This window comes from Lonchura striata, chromosome 3, assembly GCF_046129695.1.
Source record: "Lonchura striata isolate bLonStr1 chromosome 3, bLonStr1.mat, whole genome shotgun sequence".
Taxonomy (NCBI): domain Eukaryota; kingdom Metazoa; phylum Chordata; class Aves; order Passeriformes; family Estrildidae; genus Lonchura; species Lonchura striata.
Genome location: NC_134605.1, coordinates 48,183,666 through 48,203,931, shown reverse-complemented (window position 1 = coordinate 48,203,931; position 20,266 = coordinate 48,183,666). Strand labels below are relative to the sequence as shown.

At 41.7% G+C, this 20,266-nt stretch overlaps 1 protein-coding gene across 4 annotated transcripts in view; it reads left to right on the top strand.

Moving 5' to 3' along the window:
- LOC110468846 (SAM and SH3 domain-containing protein 1) overlaps positions 1 to 20,266 on the top strand; it is a 526,389-nt gene that overhangs the window by 484,069 nt on the left and 22,054 nt on the right. For 3 of the 4 annotated variants that reach the window (XM_021527028.3, XM_021527027.3, XM_021527029.2), the window contains exons 9-11: positions 10,741 to 10,873; positions 14,884 to 15,719; positions 19,240 to 19,311. In XM_021527028.3, the coding sequence (XP_021382703.2) occupies positions 10,741 to 10,873; positions 14,884 to 15,719; positions 19,240 to 19,311 (1,041 nt within the window). The remainder of the gene's footprint in view (positions 1 to 10,740; positions 10,874 to 14,883; positions 15,720 to 19,239; positions 19,312 to 20,266) is intronic. The other variant, XM_021527030.3, reaches the window with a different exon arrangement.

Sequence of the window (20,266 nt, the reverse complement as noted above, 5' to 3'; positions counted from 1 at the left end):
TGCCCTCTGCTAAAGAGCGATAATTGTACCACTTGCCATGTTTCATGCCAGAGCGGGGAAATGGAAGAGGAAGCACAGAGAGCTTGACAGAAGTGTGTATCATATGTGTGCTGACACTGACAAAAACCAGTAATTAATTTCACTGACAGTTGCTGTAGATGCAAGTTAAATGAAGTTGTAATTATCTCTAGACTAAACTGGTTTGTTGGTCTCATCTTCTGTATTTTGGTTTTCATCAGCAGGTAATGCTCACCCATCCAGGAAACTTCAAGGTAGTGTAGCTGGCCTTCATTTGAAAGGTGCCACAGTGAGCTGTACCATGCTTGTCTGACATCACCCCCCCTACCAGATGTGCCTTAGGAGCCTCAGGAGAAAGGCCATAATATTTGAGTGGAGAGAACAAAAGCATTATTTCCCTCCAACAATATGGCCCACACACGGGCAGTGGGGGGGGCCTGCAGTGCTGTTTTACATCCTGCCCTCCCAGCACTTGTTTTCCCAGGATCATTACATTACCAGTAGGAAACTGGCACCCCATTTGTTTTCTCTGAGGAGAGTGGCAGAAGTGGTGTAGACCTGTAAGTGTGCTGTGTACGTCTGCATCTGCTGTGAGGCTGATGCTGGGTACAATTCCCACCTGTTTTCTGTCTTCTATAGATCCCTTTTTTAACAGATGGCAGTCCATTGAATCCACACACCAATAGCTCTAGCTGGACTGAGATAATAATTTGTTGCTCCTGTACTTACTATTATTTCTTTTTTTTTTTAACAAGTGGTTAAATAGGGATAAAAGTTGAAATGCTGTGCTGAATTGGGTTTGTATCTGCTGCAGGCATCAAAGGCAGAGTAACAGGTGAGAATGAACTTTGAGCTGTATTCATTTCAGTCCCAGATATGCTGAAGCTGTTGAATCAGGATTATGTTACACATGGTACAAACCTGACTCTGAAAAATAAGGCTGATATAATTATCTCTGACTCATGACAGTCATTACTGTGTTTGGTAAGTATGAAGAATAGTAAGAAAAGAAATAATGAAAGTGTAACTTCTGTAGCAACAATTACCTCAAGAGTAAATCTAAGCATAATTACAGAAAATCCACATTATTCAGGGTTATACTGTATTTCAGTATGTGGATGCCTTCTAAATGCAGCTATTTTTAAATTGATTTTTATTCATACTACTGATGGATTCTTAAAAGTTTTAACCATTGGTTGACATTATTATTGCTCATAAAACAGAACTGTTAGCATAAACAGAAAAAAGTCTTTCTTTTGGTATATTCAGTTTAATTTGTTTGAAATCAGCTCAGAGTCAATGTATATTGGGAAGCAGCATTGAGCATCCATAGCGAGTGCGTATGATGAGGTTTGTTTTACTTCAAACCATAGCATTTTATTTGAATCAATGTGAATATTTTGAAATCTTATCCCTGGTTTTGCTGTTATCCCAGGACTTACCATTTTTGGTAAGGTTTCCATGAAAGGCTAAAGGGTAGAAGAAGATTTTTCTGTGTTTTAGTTCTCCTTGGAGAACTTGTTGCTGCCTACAGGCCCTGCATGCTCTTTCAAGTAGCAGAGGGGAGCTGCTGCTGAGTATGGCTGTGAATGAATGCAGAGCTTTCATCTTTGCTCCAAAGAATCTTGTGACCCAATTTCTCTTAAGATTTCCTGGAAGGCACTGATGTGCCTTGTTGTATTGGGTGGCATATTTATTATTACTACTCAAGTTCCTGTAGTACTGTTAGTGCTTAGTAACAGTTATGAGGAAAAAGAATCTATAAGAAGACATGCTTCAAAATGGTAGTGGTGAATTCCCACACTATGTGCCTGTCACAGAGACCTGTCCTGGGAGGCATTGGCTGCCTTCCTTTTCCACTGATCACAGGGATGGTGTCCAGCACCTCTGGGTGGAAAGCTGGTAGCAGAAGAATTGCAGTATATTTTGTTATGATCTTTCCCCTCTATCTATGCATAAGAGCAGGAATTCCTATGGGTACAAGAATACAAAAACATTCATAAGAGAAGTGCAAATTGTTAATACAGTTCCCATGACACAACCCAAAGTAAGGTCAGTGCTGGGGAGTGATGATAGCAAAGCATGAGACCATTAATGTGTTTGTATTTGGTTTTGTAGAACACTCTTATGGAGCTTCTTACCTATTTTTTTTTTCCTGAAATTTTCCAGAACACATCAGAATTTGCAGGAAAAACTGCTGCAAATTATTCAGAATAAAAGTGTGTCACATCTTTAAGTTTTATTTACCATGCAAGAGCCACCCATGTTGTTATCAGATACAGCCTGGCTAGGTATGTGTCCCTAGCAGGATTAAACATTGTCACCACAGGATTGTACTGAGCAGCTGGAAGTCATGTAGCCCAAGTAAATCTCCTGCTTGCTGCCAGCAGGAGTTTCTCCTGTAGTTAGTCTGTTGTAAAGTCTCTGAGAAAAATCTTTCTTCTGTCATGACTCAGAGCTTACAGTAACACCCAAGCAGTGGCTGCAGTTAGGCGTGTTCATAACTGCTTCTGTTTGCCTGCATTCAGACAAGCCCTATTGCTTTATTGCAAAATGTTTGGCCATATGTTTGAAGAGGATGGGAGGTTGGAAGGCAAATTAATATTTATTCTAAGATAGCAGTTAACTTTTTTATACCCTTCTTGCCTTTTAGCAGGTGCCTATTTTTTCTGTTTATTACCTTGAGGGTGGGGGGATAGTACCAGCTTTTTCCTGTTCTCCATGTATCAGCCAGCAGGAGATGCTATAATCCATAATGTGGTTTCCCTGCCCCCAAGCCTATTAAATTAGAACAAAGCTTTGCTCAGTTCAAGAATTAGGAATTTCAAAAGCCATGTGTTTCACTGCCCTATTTGGCAGACATAGGCTGAATAAACTTTCCTTGTGGTACAACAGAAAATTTTAATTGCCCTCTCATTGGTTGCCACTTGTGCCCCTTCCCCGATGCTGGTGTTTCCTTCCTTACGCTTTGGATGGTAACATTAACAGCCTGGTTGCTTGAAGGTACTATAAGAATGTAATCTAAGTTACTACAGCCTTCACTGAATAGTTCTCATTCTTCCTTTGTTTCTCTGATAAGAATTTTGCTGTGCTTCACATATTGCTGTTTCACCCTTGGTTTTTCAAGAAGTCAAGAGTTGGATTTACACCAGTAGAGTATTCCATTAGTTAACAGTACAGCCTATGCCAAAGTATAGGAATTCTCCCTAGAATTTCTTAGCTTTGCCAAAACATAAGATTCAGTTGAGAGAGACTTGTTAAAGACTTTTGATTTCATGTATAGAGGAGTCTGTGGGAGAATTGGAAAAGAATGTTGCATTGTAGCACATACAACATAATGTAACACAGCTTCATTCTGCTACCTATACCTATCACAAGTGGTACATGAATACAGTTGTAATGTCAATAAAATTAATTATGCTAATCAGTGAGAGAAGCACTTTGCCATGAGGAAGTGTGTCTGGCTTGCAGATACAAATGTCAGCAATGTGCTTCTCAAAATTAAACTAAAACCTGGAAACAGTTAACAGCTAGGAATTTGCCTAAGCAGCTATTCTTGTATCAAGACAGACCTCCTGGGAGAATTAAACTTTTATGCTTCGTTACTTATGACAAATATTTCCCACTAATTTCAGCAAGCAGTGTCGTCACCAGTTAGTGTATAATATATCTCTCACTAAAGTAGCCGTTGGATGCTCCTTTGATTTTCTTATAAGTAATCACAGACCAAACAAATCCAGTGTCAGACCCTGTGGTTACCTACAGGGTCTGACACTGCACATTTTAGACTTGCACAACCCGTGCAATTCACGTTCTTGGAAACAACTATATTGATGACCCCTGTTAATTTTCTTTAAAATTTTGGAGGCCATTGTTTGTAAGTTCAGGGTATGATGTAGATTATCACATCTTAGTTTCATGCAGTTTTCTTAAACAGCCTGTGCAAGAATTAGAGGTCTGTGAAGCTTTCCTAATGAAACCTAAAACCTTTAAAACTCAAGTTGCAAAGCCCCAAACTTAGATCAGTTTCACTCATGGCCATGAACTTTTAAGGGAATCTGGGATGCATTTCAAGGAAGTTGCTGTCATGTTTCACTTGATGTGGGCTTGTATGTTATTGAAATTGGAGAACACTAGCTGGTTTTATCTGAAGCTTAGAATTTTCTGTAGGGCTTTACATCAGAGTTTTGGGGCTGAAGTAACTCAAGGGTAAGGACCCAGCTACAGCACACTAGTCAATCTAGTTTACATGACCACTTGGGAGTAGAAAAGCTGTGTGCAGTCACTACTAAAAATGAGATTTCAGAAGTTGAAAAAGGCTTTTTGACTGGGAGGCTCATTAAAGTTAGCCAGCCATCAAAGGAAATAGATGTTTTGTCCAGCTGTAATTTCACAATGTGATTGATTTGCAGTGAATCCAGATTAACAGGCCACTTATAGTGTGGTCCTGATAAAGGAGAGTCTTCCATGGTTTAAATAGGATGCATATGCTACTGCTTTCCACCCCTGGATAGCAGTGTTGCAAATAAGCAGCAACCTTGGTTCTTGTTTTCATGTGCTCTGAGAAGAAATGTCCAAATTCTGGATATTTTATGAGGCTTGGGATAAGGTGTGGCTGGTAAAAGGAATGCCAATTTACTTGAGCATCTCAGAATCTGTTTCTTAGGAAGGGAGATCAGAGCCCAGCCTAAGCAGAGAACTTGTAAACTTCATAAAGCCACCACTTCTGGGCCAGCATTTCTCTTTCCATTTTTTATTTATGTTTTTTTCTAGTACTGAAACTGAGGGGCAAGATCAAAAAAAGTATCTAAGTTCACCAAAAAACATTTTAACAAATTTATTTTCCCTTCAAATTAGCCCTTTATAAAGGGAAATTATCCAGGGATTTTTGTTAAAAGAATTAAAAATGAGAAAATTAAAAAAAAAAAAAAAAAAAAAAAGCCTGGTAGTGGGTTTAAGTTACATTTCCTATAGACACAGCCTCCACTCTAGTGGTGGTGTTTGAGGGTCACTCTTCGTCCTGGCTTTGCAGAGATTCTCTGTATTTTTTTCTTTCACTGAAATTCCATAGACAGTAATTAAGGAACTGGAGGCCAGCAAGAGGTCAGAAAGTCTTCGTCAGTGAAAACAGGGATTGTTTGCCATGTACAACACTCCCTTTTTTCCTTGTGGTGAATAGAAGATTTGCTTAGAGCTGATGACTTATGCCTTTCTTGCAAGTTATGCAGCTAGCAAGTAACTGGGGGAATCAATCAGTGAGCAGAAAACAGCTAATTGAGTCCAGCATCACGCTTTTTTCTTCTTTACATATTCAGCACTGGAATCGGGGCCAGTTTGGTGTCTGATAATGTAACTCGAGAGAAGAGGCATTTTGTGCAGGATTCAGAGCAAATTGAATACTTAAGAAGAAGTGTCTGCTCCTAAATTTTAGGGTTACACAGCTGACAGCGGTTGAGGACTCGGTGGAAAATATTTGAAACTGAGCTTTAGGCCTATAAATGCCGAAGCTGGTAAGTCACTGTGCATGTAGCATGATGGGGAGAGGATGTGCCTCCTGTTTCAGAGAGGGAGAAAGAGAAAAGGCTTTTGTAGTTATTCTTAGGCACAGCACAGCATGTATAGCTTTTCTCAGCTTTCCTTTTCCTTTCCTTGGGCTTTTAAGTTCTTTTCTGTTCTATTTTCCTGTCTCTGACTTTATCCAGGCATCTTTAATAAAAAACTTTTTAAAGTTAGAATGGTTGGGATTTTTGGCAGATGGAAACCCTGTTAGAAAGAAGAAAGGACACGTGTAGCCACATCTCCTAAAGGGAACAGCAAAGTCTCTTTTAAAACCACATTTACTATAGAGCTTGTAGTTCTGAGGTGAGCTAGCCAGGGGTGGGGGATGTGATGTGATGTGTCTATGAATGTAAACGTGGTTTTTTGCCCCACTTTGCTGAACAAGAATTGTCTGATAGCAAAAAAGAATAGCAGCTTAACTTTAATAAGGTATTAAAATATTTCCTTTTTTCTTAGACAGAAGGTTTCCTAGAGATTTCAGTTTGGGCTGAACTATTACTGGGCATAAAGCAAACTGTAAAATTTTAACATATCTTGAAATGGCTTCACACAGCTCATGTAAAAGTCATATATGTTTGGGTTTTTTTCTGGAGCTGAAGCAAATTAATCCGTTATGATAGCTTTAACTGGATGTTGTCCTAGTGTTTCTTACACATTTTTATTGGGACATGGCTACCCAGCTTTGCCTGTTTTTAAGGGCTGCTGATATAACCATGAAGTGTTTCCAAACATAGTTCTGTCGAAAGCCACCCACTTCTGGTTTACATTTTACCAATTAATTCCAAGAACACTAATAAATGTTAGTTCTCTCTCACTCTCCCTTTCTCTCTGTGAAGCACTAATTCAAGGAGGAAGGTTAAGATTGTTATTTCTGTGGCGTGTGAAATGGGTTGGATGATAAAGAGCAGCAAAGCAAGGCGTGTGCCCTCCCTCCCTCCCGAGCAAGTAGTAGCAAAAAGCCTGCGTGAGAAAAGCAAGAGAGAAAGCAAGAAGGGTGCCAGAAGCAGGACTGCAAAGAGCTCCTAGAATGTCAGAGTACATGTGCTAATTTCCTATTTGTTCCAGAACATAAAGCTCTTTACTTTGATCTTACATATGAGGTGATGCAAAGCGTGGCCTTTGGAGGTGCAGAAGTAGGAGTTTTCCAAGGTAAAGGGAGGCAAGAGGTGGCAGAGGGGATTTATTTCTTCTGGATTTGAGAGCATCTTCATTGTTTGTGACCACATTTGTTTGCAGCGAAAAGCTGGGCAGTGGGTATGGGCCTTGCCTCTCTGTAGTTTTCCAGCCGTGTGGTACGTGGCTGCAGTCCTCTGCATGCAGTTCTTGGTATTTCCAGATGCTGTTAATATATTCCCTGTTTCCCTGCAGTCCTTCGAGCGGCTGTGCAGCCAAGCTCTCGGAGCTGGCGGGTTTCCTCCCCGTGAGAGCATCGCAGATGCGGGATGCACTTGCTCCAAGGCGCGGGGAAGGGCGGCTCCGCCAGCCGGCCCCGCCAAGGGGCCCGCGGGCTGCGCCGGATCCGCGGCAGCCCGGCCGAGCCCTGCGCTCGTTTTCGACCAGCGCGAGTTTTGTGCCTCGGCTTTGGCCAATTTGCTATGGTTTGGGGCTGTGGAGCCAGCTGTCTGCAATCTGATGTAATGTTGCCCTGGTAACCAGAAATGAAACACTGAAGCATTCACCACAGAATTACTACATACAGCATTAGCCAAAGTAATTAAAAGTTGAGCCATATGGGCTTTCGGATGGAAAAATTTGGAGCAGAGGAGATGGAAGTGAAGCTGTTCCTATTTGCAGTACTGCAAATCTGTTTGTTGTCCCCTTGAGGGCACAGGGAGAGGCCTGCCTTGGCTGTGCTCAGGGGGACAGGGATCTGGAGGGGCTCTGGCTGTTTTATCAGCACATGAAGGACACCGAGGTTTGGCCTGGTGGAAGAGCCATGTGCCAGGGGCCAGGAGGCATTGGTGGACAGGGTGCAGCATGGATTCCTCCAGTGCCAGAGAGCCTGTGGCTGAGCATCTTGCAGACTCAGCCACTCCATAACAGACCATGTTTACCCTTCTGCAGGGCTGCAGCACACTGCAGTGCCTGTAAAGGGGGAAGAGAGCAAGAGGGAGCTGGCAGCTGGCTACTTCCAAGCCCTGTGCCAAGGCCTCACTGCTAGAGCTGTCTAGGAAGCCATTTGCCCAACCTGCCGTACTCTGGGGACGTGGGGGTAATATTCCCATCTGAAGTCAGGGACAGCTACCAAAAAAAGCAATTTGGTCACCATGAAAGAAGGGGAGGGTAGATTGGGTTGGAGAAGTCAAAGCATGCAAGTTCAGTGATTTCCAGATATCTTGGTAATGGCCTGAATGCTTTACATTTCTGTTTTCTCTTTAATATTAGCTGTAAAAGAAAGTGTTGCTTGAGCTGTAAAATTAAGTTTTGTTTCCCATGTGCCAGAGTGGAAACTTTTGATAATTCTAAGACTTTTATTAAAAAGTTGATTCAAAAGCAGGAAGTAAGTGAATGGTAACCCTTTCTGAAAATGCATTCATTTTCAAGGAATTAGTATTATTTGACAATAAAGTTTCCTGAGCAGCACCACTGGTGTAGTCACAATTTTTAGGCCTTTTTGCATAAACTTACTGTCCTTCCTTTTTAACTGTAGATTTCTCTGTCATATGCTACCTGGTATGATAGGAAGTAGGATTCTGGAGGGAGGGAGGGATTCTGTCTTTCATCTACCCATAAAGCATGACCTGTTCTCGCGTACCTGCGAAGCTCGGGTGATAGAAAGGATCTTTTGCTGCTAGTGGAGGACCCCGGTTCAGAAGGGTACCAGGAGTCCTGAAGAATTGGGGAAAAGCAGCTGGCACTTAATTGTGATTGGGCTTTATTTATTTTTAAGTATGCTGAGCACCTTCTGTACCGACCTCAGCACCTTGTGCTGAGGCTGTTTTGACACTTGCTCTTGCTATGGTACTTGTGAATGCAAATGTCAGATGTAAAAGCTCTTTATTTGTCGTTGTTGAGTCTTCATAACCCTGAGGGGGTACAGTTCCTTTACATAGCTCACGGTTTCAAAAACAGTAGTCTTGCAAACTGAGGGTGTACAAAAAGTAATGATGGAAAGCAATCCCCTCATTGCATTTAAAATAAAAATATATTGAGTGCAGAATATACATGATGGTTGCTTGCCAGGATGCACTTAATGGCCCAAGAAGTCTTGACTGCACTTCTTGATTACAGTCAATAATCCATTCATCATGTTATCTAAATGTGTCTCTCTTGTTTGACATATCACTAAGTTGTCCTAGGCATAATCTCTGAATTAATGCTCATGTTGTTGTTTAATTTACTTCATGTAAACAACCCTGGTACTCTTTTCAGTCCTGTTTTTCCCAAAGGAAGTTTATTAATTACCTAGCCTGTCTTTAACCACAGTAAAGGCATTTGTGCAATTCTTGGATGATAGATTGACAATTCCTACTGCCATGTGTGGTCAGTTTGGTATTCTTCTTTATTTTGGAGTAATGCAAAGTTTTTGGGAAACTGGTATTGGACAGTGCCCTTGCAGAAATTTGTTGAAGTGTGCTCTGGTGTGGTTCTGGGGCCCTTGTGAGGTGCATGCCTGGGAGGTAGGCTTTCGGAGCTGCCCTGGCTCTGTCAGGCACTGTGTGTGCCTTTGGAATCATTCCAGTGCAGCTGCTAATTGGTGTCCTGCTCCATGGCATCTGCGTTGGATACCTCATCCTGGTACTTAAGTGCACTACAAAAGTAGAAAGCATTTGTATATTTGGCCTCTCTTATTCATCCTCCAGATAAGCAGACAGCATTTTTACTGGGAAGAGAAGGGGATGGCTTTTTTTGGTTTGTTTGTTTTTACTCAGCTTGCATCTCTTGGGGATCTTTATTTTTAAAAGTTTAATTAAGGAGAAGGAGAAAAAAGGATGAGCACATTGTAGAAACCCAGATAGCTGCACTGACAGGAAGTTGCATGAGGGTTTTTAGAGCTGACCATTAGGAATGCTGTGAATTGGCCGGGACTATGAGTGCACAGTAAGGTATACGATCCATACCGCACTCCAGCTGGAGCCTGTGCTGTGCGCAGGAATGTGCAGCGGCGCAGGATGCCAGGGCTGTCCTGGCCAAGGCGGAGAGCCCTGCTGGCCTCCTCTCCTCTCCCCTTCCCTGCCCTTCCCCCCGCCGCCTTCCACATTCTGAACTGATTAAAACAGAGGAAGTAGCACGTTGAACATTGGATCTGGCTCGAAAATCGAAGTTGTCTTCTCGTTCACAAGGAATGGATTGTTTCAGCTTGTTGTGTCACTGCTGCTGGAGAGAAGGGAATGTTTTTTTGTCTCTGTAATGTTTGATACTTGAGGGAAAACAGCTGGAACTGAGCATACTGGATCAGATGCAAAACGAAACGGGATGCTGGGGAATATGGACTGCACTGTATATCTGAAAAGGTCAGAGTTTTCCCTTGGTCAGTGCTGGAGGAATGCTCTGTCCATCTTAATTCGAGCCTCAAGAGCCTTAAGGAGGAGTGAAAGGATCAGGGAGGAGGAAGGGAAGATTCTGTAGCTGTGGCAGGCTGTGAGTGAGGCAGATGAGGTCTCCTCCTTCCTTTCCTTCCCATCCCTTTCTTGTGCTGCTGTTTTTGATTTTCTGGGAAGACTGGCGGGGGGAAAAAGAGAAGTCGTCAGTGACAGATTCAGTTTGGAAAAGCTGTTTATAACCAGGTTTAAATAGCAAGTTCTGAGATGCCAGACAGACCAGGGACTGACTAAACCACGGAGGCATAACTGGTATGGTAAGAAGAACCCTGGAAAAGAGCCCTGCCTGAAACATACTGGAAGAGGACGTGGAAGTAGTTATTACACAATGCATATGAAGAAAGACACGGGCAGGAATGCATTTCGGTGCCTAGGATCTTACGTTGCACAGATTTAGAAATCAAAATGGTATGTCATGCTTTCAGGAAAAGAAAAAGAAAAAAAAAAGAAAACAAGAAAACCCTCAGTAATTTAAATGTTTCTGTCTGACCCGAGCTGAAAATATAACACCAATTACAGAGCTGCATTGACACAACGCAGCAGATGAGCTGGGTTAACTTGACTTGAAGGAGCAAGCCATGGAATTGCTGCTTTATTAATATTCCTTTTGTTTCTTTGCCAGTCAAGAGAACAATCTGATGATGAAACAGAGGAGTCAGTGAAGTTTAAGAGGTTGCACAAGCTGGTGAATTCTACTCGCAGAGTCAGGAAGAAACTCGTAAGAGTTGAAGAAATGAAAAAACCCAGCACAGAAGGTAAAAAAGCAACATGGTTAAAACTGTTTGTGTGAATGCATGTTTCTGTTGACAGGGGACAGAAAGTGGAGGGTTGGGGGAGGGAGGGGTGGAGTATTCATAAGGGATGGTAGGAACAACTGCCTTGTCTAATTGTGCATGCCTTAAGTTATTGAATTTTTAGGCTCTAGAATGAGGAAAGTGACAGCCTAGAATGTGGTTACTGCTGATCTGGTATTCTCAGAGCAGTGCTGGAGAGCCCCTCATTAAGAGATTAGAAGTTGGCTTATGTTTTATGACCCATGCTGGGGAGGGAACAAGCCTGGGAGCAATCCCAGCCAGCTGCCCCACAAGCTCACCAAGGAGGTAAGTGGAGCTATTACCAACTGCTCCCTCCTCCTAGGCCCTGGGTGGCACACAGGTGAAGCTCCTGCTCATTTTGGGAGGGTAGCAGCTGGCTGGTGGTGCAGTTGAACCATATGGCATCACCCTGTGACAAAAATACAGAGCCTCTATCAGACATTTTTGTGGGATAGAGGCTGCATCGTGGCTTCTACTTCCAGGGGTTCCTGTCTGCAGTTTGGCTTCTGAATGAGCCCTGTTCCCTACAGAAAGGGGGAGAGAAGGGAGGAGGAGGAGAAGGGTGGGGAAAGGGAAGTACAGTTCAGGCCCTGGGAACACGATGCTGCAGAATTAACTCTGGATGACCTGTATGCATGTGTGAGCACTCAGATTAATGGAGCCTGATTCTCAGGAGCCTCTCTGCACAGCTATGCTTGAGTCCTCACTGGAATCGTGGGCACCACTCTATGTTGGTGGCCTTCCCGGCATCATATGTCAATTCCCCTCAGCTCTGCAGTGAGCTGAGCGGTGTGATGATTTTTCCCAGTGCATTTAAGGAGAACACGTGCGTCTTGCGTATGTGGCAGGAAGCTGCTGGCAGATCTGCGATCTAGCCTGTCTCTTCTACATTATGGTTGGTATAACTGGCTGGAGTGAAAGGCACAGCCTGTCTAGAGCTCTGGAACGGGCAGCTGTCTCAGTCTGGAAAGGTTTTATCACCTCATATGGTGAGCATAAAGCTTGGATACCTTGGAAACAAAGATGTGGATTTTGAGATGGGACAAACAAAATAGGACTATTTTTCCACTGCTCTGGGGAAAGTTGGCCCTCAGAGAAGTCTGTCCTACCCTCCTCCTTCTCTCCCCAGGGGTCTAGGAAAAGCTGCAAGGAGTAATCAGGGGGAGGCTCCAGGGATGGGAGCAGAGGAGATGGCAGCTCAGGGGCTGCTGGGAATGCAGATGCCTTGCTGCAGTTGAACCAGACTTTCTCTTCAGCATGCTACGTATCTGTCTTGCCCTCTGTATCCTTTCTTACAGGATTTTACCTCCTTATTTCCTTTCTACCTCAGTCTTTCACTTAAGTGTGCCACTCCTTCCAGGGTTTTTATTTCCTTAGAGTTTTTCCACCCCTGCCCCCTGCAGAAAAAGCACTGAACTAAGAACTGTATTAAAAGAAGAGTTTGTTCACCTTCCTTCTTTTCCCCTCTGCTGTCTGTCTTCTCTAGCTATAGGCTTCTCTGATTTAATTATCTACAACTCTGAGTTTGTACTTTATCTGTCACTCTGGAGTTTCTTTGTAGATTGACTCTTGGAAACAAATTATTGCTAAATAATGACATGGATTAATTCTGCATAACTTCTGTATAACTGGAAAGCCCCCTAAGTAGCCAGGTCTACCTTAGCAGTAGATATCTATGACTTTTCTTTCAGGAAATCCGATACCCAGATTTTCATATGGCAAATTAAAAGTGCTTCATAAATGTTGTCCATCTCAATCTCTTATAATGCAGGTCTGTATTCCCAATTGGATATGTCAGAGGGCTGTGCAAGATCACAAAGAATAGGGTGTTCAGACTTGGGATTCCTGTCTGACCTTCCAAGTTACCTGCAATTGACTGGATTGGTTTTTGAGCTGTTTGCTATGGTTCCTTGAATCTGTGTTATGAATATGAAGTAATGTGGAATCATAGGTGACTAGATTTTGGGGAGTTGGCTATAATATTTGATTGAGTAACATCAGTAACATTTAAATAAATTCATTAATGTTCAACAGCCTTTAGTATAGTATAAGAGTAGACTTATTTGAAAACTGACAGTTTCCTAGAAGAAAGATCCTGCATAATCCTACTCAAAAATTTCTTCACAAAGAACAGCTTTGATGAATTTCCCTTACGTGTTCCTGTAGGTTTTAAAGAAAAGCACACTAGTCTCAGATTCTTCTCCCATATTTCTATTACTGACTCTGTTATCACAATGAATGTACATTTGGCCGAGCTGATACTCACTAGAATTTGCCAATATCTGAATCCATATGTATTTTGTCTTAATCTGCTCCTAAGTGAGCCAAATAACTGAAACTTCCTAATTCCTGGGCACCATTCTTACATAGCACTTAAAAATGCATCACATCTACATCTGTGTCATTATGGCTTTGTGTCATGGACTCGCTCCAAATAACATCTGTTACAGCATTGACACACAATGCATATTTTACAAGCTGTTTAAAAACATATTTACTTAGTGGACTAAAATTGTTTATCAGTACATACTCAGTCCCAGGAGAATGTCTATTTTCTGTTCAAATTAAGATGCAAAGGGGGAGAAGCACAAGCTGGACAGTCCAGAGAAAGTGGTGTCAAAACAAGACCCCAGTCTACAGACCTACCCCAATAAATTTATAAAGAGTGAAAGTTGTATGTTAGATGTGATCCCATCAATGTCATGATGAGCTTTATCATAGTAAAATAGCATCTTAGGCTTCAACAAATGTATGTCAAATATGTTTTGCCAACAGAGTGAACTGAAGGTGAGGCAGGAATCCTACAGGGCTGCTAATCTGTCATTGTGAAAGGAGTCCCTTGTTATTGAATGAGCCAGTTCAGTACATGGTCGGTATTTTGGTAACAGTTCAAATTTTACTCTGCTGTAAGACTGTGGAAGCAATCAAAGATGAAGGCAAAGTTAGGTCATAAAGACATTTATTTTGGCAAGAAATAATTAGAGTCGTATTTGTGTGTGTGTGTGCGTTTGTCTGATACATAGCTGGGAATGCTGTGAAATTTGTTAGGGAGACCGAGGAGGATGTGTACTTTTTTTTTTACTCTAACCTTGTTCCTGCATCTAAAACCTGTGCCTATACTTTGCTCAAAAGAAAGCACCAGAGAAAAGTTTCTTATATGATAAATGCTAAAAGGGATTGCAGTTTCAAGTTCTTTATTCCCTTCTCTCCACTCCAAAAAGGAAACCTGGCTATCTGCCCATGTCCAGTACTTATGTTGCAAAATATTCCTGTGAAATATTTTCTGGAAAAATTTGGTTAAAACTAAGTGTTTATTTCATTACCAGGACACTGTTGAAATTGGCACATCTGCAGTTTGACCTACTTCTTTGTTTTTGCATCTGCTAAATAAGTTCTGTGTGATTAAAACTGGTGTCTCTTCCCCCATCAAAACCCCAGAACTTTAAATTTCATCCTGGAGTTCAGCTCCATAACTTTCTGCAGCCACAGGAGTGGCAGGTGTTGGAAAACTGGACCTGAGAGGTACTTGTTTGGGTTTTAATACCTGGGTGTACTTCTGATCTATTGTAAGCTCACTAGAGCTGAGCATCATATGCAGGTATCAGAAGAAAAACATGAGAAATAGATCCCAGCTCCAGCTTTTAAGGGATTTTTAGTGGGAACATCTGTGGTCTTAGCTGCAGATGAAAGAGAGAAACTTAAAATAATGATGAGTTTACTTTCAGGATGTTGTCTTCTGTTAACTAATCCCAGCATTCTCACTTCACAAATGGAAGGAACTGCTTCAGGTTTATCCACTCAAAAGTAGCTTCTGAGCAATTTACATCAAAAATAGTTTTCTTCCAATTTAAATGGCTGATATCTTGAATAAATACAGCAAGAGTCTACAGGGAAACATCTTAGAGAATTACGAACACTGACAAGTGTTGTGCTGCTTTTGTCCCCTGTAGGTGTGGAAGAGCACTCACTTGACAACTCTCCTATACTGGATGACAGATCAGCACTTTACTCTGGAGTTCACAAGAAGCAATTCTACTTTGACAGCTCCTGTGAAAAGCAGCCAGAGGACGACTCGGACTCACTTACTACTTCTCCTTCATCCAACAGTCTTGATATGTGGGGAGCTAACCGGAAGCTGGTAAAGACCTTCAGCAAAACTGATAGCCGTGGCCTAATCAAGCCTCCCAAGAAACTTGGGACATTTTTCTCTTACCCAGAAGAGGAGAAGTCCCAGAAAGTTTGCCGCTCCTTGACAGATGGGGAAATGAAGAAGAGCCTCGGCTCACTGAGCCATGGGGTAAGTACAGAAAGCATTTGCTTATATGACAGCAACAGGCACAAGCACCATCTTCTGGTGTCCCTGGAGGAGATTCAGAGTGTAAGGAAGCAGATCCGATTGAAGAAAATGGATACTAACTATTCCTGTTCCAGAGCTTTTCTTTGCCAGCGCCCTGCTAGGAAAGGAGCATCCCCCACAGCTTGCGACCTACAATTACTGCGGCACAAAACAAAAGGGGGTGGAGGTTGTGGCTTCCCAAACAGAAGGCTACGAGGGCGCACCTCTGTCAGCGAGTTCAATATCACCTATGTGGTGGAGAGAAGCCTGTACAGTCACCTCAACCTCTCACAGCTGGTGCGTCCCGTTACTGACAGGACCCTGAGCAAGGCCGACAAGCAGGACCTGAGGAGATGCCTGCTGGAGGAGGATGAGGAGGCCAAGAGGAAGTGGGCTGCCACAGTGGATCGCTGTACTAAAAGGGTTCTCTTGAGAATCCACCAAAAGTCTGTGAGTCAAAGAGTTGCCATGAAGGTGGTCTTCCAGTTTCTGTGAGGTTGCAGTGAACACTTTCTGCTTTGTACTTTTAACTAAAATGCAGTGCTTCTCCTTTCTTTGCCATTAGAAACTCTTAAGCACTGTAATGCAGGTATAAGGGAAGAGCTTGATAAAATCTTGTCAGAGAAGTTTTTTTGAGTCTGACGTTTCTGTGTGTACAGAATGACTCAGTGAGAGAGAGCAAATATAAAATTCTGCTTTTTTAATTCACCTAGTGCAGAAGCAGAGATCACCAGTGAACAAAGAAGGTTTGAGATGCTACAAATATGTTCTTGGTGATGCTTTGGGAGTCACTATTCTCTTCAAGGGGTACCAAGAGATGAACAAGATTTTCAGAGTAATAGAGTATTGTTACTCAGCTGTGCTCTATTTCTTTTCAGCTGTCATTGCCTTAAATTGGCCCTTCGCTTCTCAGATTGCATCTCACCAGTTCACTCACCCAATCAGTATTCTCCCTTACATACATAGCTGCAGAAAGAGAGATTTGCATTAGGTATCACTGCTCTCCTGCTGGGTGCTCACCACCACTATTGTCACTACTGCTCCTTCTTTCTAGGAGGGAATGAAGGTGGCACCTTCCCTCAGAGTGTTACAGAAAAGGAACAAGAAGTGGCCAAAAGAGGAAATTGTGCTTACAGTGAGAAATTTAAGCGATTTGAACACTCCATAGGGATCCAAAACTGTTTTCTGATTATATGACCCAGTTTTGAACGGTTCCGTTAACCATGATTCTGAGTTTCCTAGGAACTTGCCTTTGGTGCCAGATCTCCAAAGCTAAGCCAGCTAGTCTGTTGCCTAGTTGACAATGTTCCCTACTTTAATGGATGGAAACAGCAGCGCACCCGTAACATTAAGCAAGATATTCCAGTGAACAATACAGTAGAAACAGCTTTTCCTCTTAAATAACAGGTTTTTTGGGTTTTTTTTGGAGAGGTCTCTGCTTAATTTCTTCTGATATAAGGTACAATAGTGACAGCTGTGGTCTCCTTGAATAGCCTGTTGGAGATGACCAAGTCTTCATGATTCACTTTTTGCTCTTTGGCCACAAAATACTGGGGTTCTTTTCTACCCAATACCATGAATATTTCCTCTTGGCAACTTTACTGTTTCTTCTGCATTGACTGCTTACCCTGCCCCTCACAGCATACTGTTTATTGCTACAGACATTGTACTCAGAAGATGTTATTTTCCTGTAAGGATATTGCACTGATAGGAGAAACCTTACCCATACTTCTGTGGGTTGAATAATAAGGTTATCTGGAACCAAAAAGCATACTTCAGATTTTCTAGAGGTGCTCCATAATTAAAAATACCCTCTGAAACTGTCTTGGTAAATACAGATGACAGAAACAAACTCTTCAGTTCTAAGATAAGTTAGTCTTGTCTTGCCATAATAATTTCATTATGAAAACTATCTGCACTGACCTTTGCTTAATCACAGAAATACAGTTAAAGAAATGGACAGTGTTTTGTTGTTGTTGAGGAGCTTCTCAGTCAGCTGCTTCTCCAGCCTTGTGTGAATGGGATAAATGTTGGAGACCTGCTGCCCTTACTAACTTTTTCAATGCACTTCCTGAAACCACAAATAGCTGACAAGCTTCAACTAATGCTGCTCCTTCCTAGAAACGCTTAATGTTTGTTTGCTGCAACCTCAGGGAAATTGCAATGCCTCTGTATTCAGTGGAATTGGTCACTCTGTCTTGCCTTGCCATTCATTTTTGTCATTTATATTTGTTTCAGTGGCCTGGACATGCATGAAATTTTCCAATGGCATCAGTTTTTCTTTTCTCCCAGAAGAATAATACTGTTGATTGCTTGGCCATTCCATTGAATATCCCTCTCCTCATCCACAGACCTTTTGTTTGCTGCAGGATTGCCAGGGTCCCTACTGGAATCTGGAGGTTAAATTTTAAATATATGGGGAGGTCCATAGTGAAACAACAAGCATCCTTAATAAGGTGCATTTACTCAGAAGCTTTTAACCAACAGTTGTCTTGCTCTCCAAGAAAACTTCCTTCGGAGGAGCTCTGGCTGGTTTGACAGACAAGTTTGCTCAGAGCAGTTCCAGTTGTCCTCTCTTCATCATCTGGGATTATCATATGCTGTAGGATAAATTATAATGGTTGTTCACAGAAAGACCAAATTACTTCTAGCTAAACATGCTGTGCTTTAGAAACTGATCTTATTACTTGTGGTTGGTCTCAAATGTTTTATAAAAACAATTTTTAAAACCTCTGCCATAGTCACATTGCCTTCTGGAAAAAAAAATCACTTAGAAAAATTCTACATCGCAGCATTCTCTTTAATGTGTGTGGGGCCTAGACAAAACTGGCTTTGAGTTCCACTAGAGTTGTAGTGGGTACAAAAACTGTCATCCAAGTTTTTTGGGTGTAAGCAGCAAGAAGCTATAAATAAAACCTTTTAAAAGCTATTAATATGTATGCTTATAAGTGGATTATTTTAAAAGAATGAACTCTTATAATTGTTTATTAAGTGTCACAGTTTATACAGCTTGCTTCTTCCTAATAGACAAAGCGGGCTGGTAGTTTTCAGCTGGTGGGTTTTCACTGACTCACAATCCTTTGTAGGTCTGAGCCAATACCTAATTTATTCTTAAAGTATCTTTCAAGTTACTCTGTTGGGTAGTTCAGACCTTAAGAACTTTTAGTTCACAAGCGTTGATCTTCTTCCTGCTGTTTACCTCAGCTCTGACTCTGAAAAGAATACTTACAGTAGGCATCTGCCTGTCTTCCAAAAACCATACTCAGAGCCCCGAGTTGAAGTTGTGCAAGTTAATTGTAATGGCCATACCTTCATTTCCCAGCATTGCCCCATGGAGACTTCTGCCAAGTCCAGTTACTTGAGTGCAGCTGGTTGTTCATTGGTTAGAAAAAGCTGGCAGTGACTAATCTGGAATCAGGGCCTGCTGAGTATCTGGGAACACAATGCTTATGGATAGCTGGGCTGGGTTTTCCCTGCTCTTGCCAAGGGCTTGCCCTACTAGGCTTCCAGTGATTCCCTGTATTTCAGTGGAAATGCAGCCTATGCAGCTATTCAGAAGGTAGGTTATTCAATGCTTTGAAAGATTTAGAAGATTGGTGGTTCTCTGTTTCAGTGCTGCTATGGACTTAGTTAGGGGAGTGAAGAGATGGAGTTGCCAGCACCTTGGAAAACTTGATGCATAAGATCAGCAGTTTCCTCAGACCAAAAAGTCTTTTTTTCTTTTTAAAAAGAGGAGTAGGCAGTAGATGACTCAACAGCAGCAGACCTTAGGCCAAGGAGTTGCCTCTGGAAAAGAGAGACTCATACTGCCGTGCAACAGATTTCCTGATTTATAATCTCTCATCCCTTTGTTTGTTTGTTTCTTTCCATTTTTGCAGACATTTGTATTTTAATTGGTGTTCTCCAAACTGCAGATGTTCTAAGTGAGCTAATCATGGTGATAAAACTATCTATCCTTTGTTTTTTGCAGAGAACCTGTAGCTTTGGAGGCTTTGATTTGACAAATCGTTCCCTTCATATTGGAAACAGTTCTGACCAAATGGTGAGTTTGAGAAGGTGCAGACTGGAAATAGCATAAAATGAAATGCACAGTAGAGTTATAATAGACTGAAGTGTAATTTAGGTCTGTAAGAATAGTTTGGGGATCCAAGAAAACAGAGCATCTTTGTTAACCTCAAACTTCCTTAGCTTTGAGAATAACATACCCACCCAGATCCATGTGTGTATAGGTATTTATATACAGTATGTGTAAAGAGGTAGCAACAAGTGATCAAAGCACAGATATGGGGGCACATCTGTGGGCTATTCTGGTATCTGACTTCCTCAGAGCATCACCCAATGTAAAACATGTGCTTGCTATACTTCTTGGTAAAAATATTTACTATTTGGAATGATGAGGCTAACTTCACTGAAGATCTGCAAATTATTTGCATGGAAGTCATTATGTAAGAAGTTCATTATTAGTTTTTTAATTGTATCTCAGAGTTCTGGAGTAGACCAAGATCCCATTGTGCTGGGTGCTGCACAACTGATCTTAGAGCATTCTTGTGTTTAAGAAAAACCACATTTCCCCTGAGAATTAATTCCATTTTATGTTAGTCATGTTGATCCCACTGTTACTGTTGGTTGGTCTGTGGCCAAAAATAACAGAACAGAAATGAGCCAGAACATTATATCAAATGAAATTGCAAACATATTTTTTCCTTTTGCCCATATATGCTTTTCTTTTCTGTTTCACATTGCATTTGATAACCTTCCTGTCCACTTAAGTCTAAATGGTCAACCATTTTATATGTCAGCATTATATTATTTTTTATGTCAGTTGGGGTTTTTGGGCATGTTTTTTGGTTGCTTTTTTTTTTAAGTCATCATAAATTACCCCTAAATTTGCTAAATCTGTGGGTGGTTATTTTCGTCATCAATTTTCAACTCAGCAAACAAATTAACTTCTGAACCTATAGTGTTTATCTTTAAACATTGGTACTTGTTTTGATCAG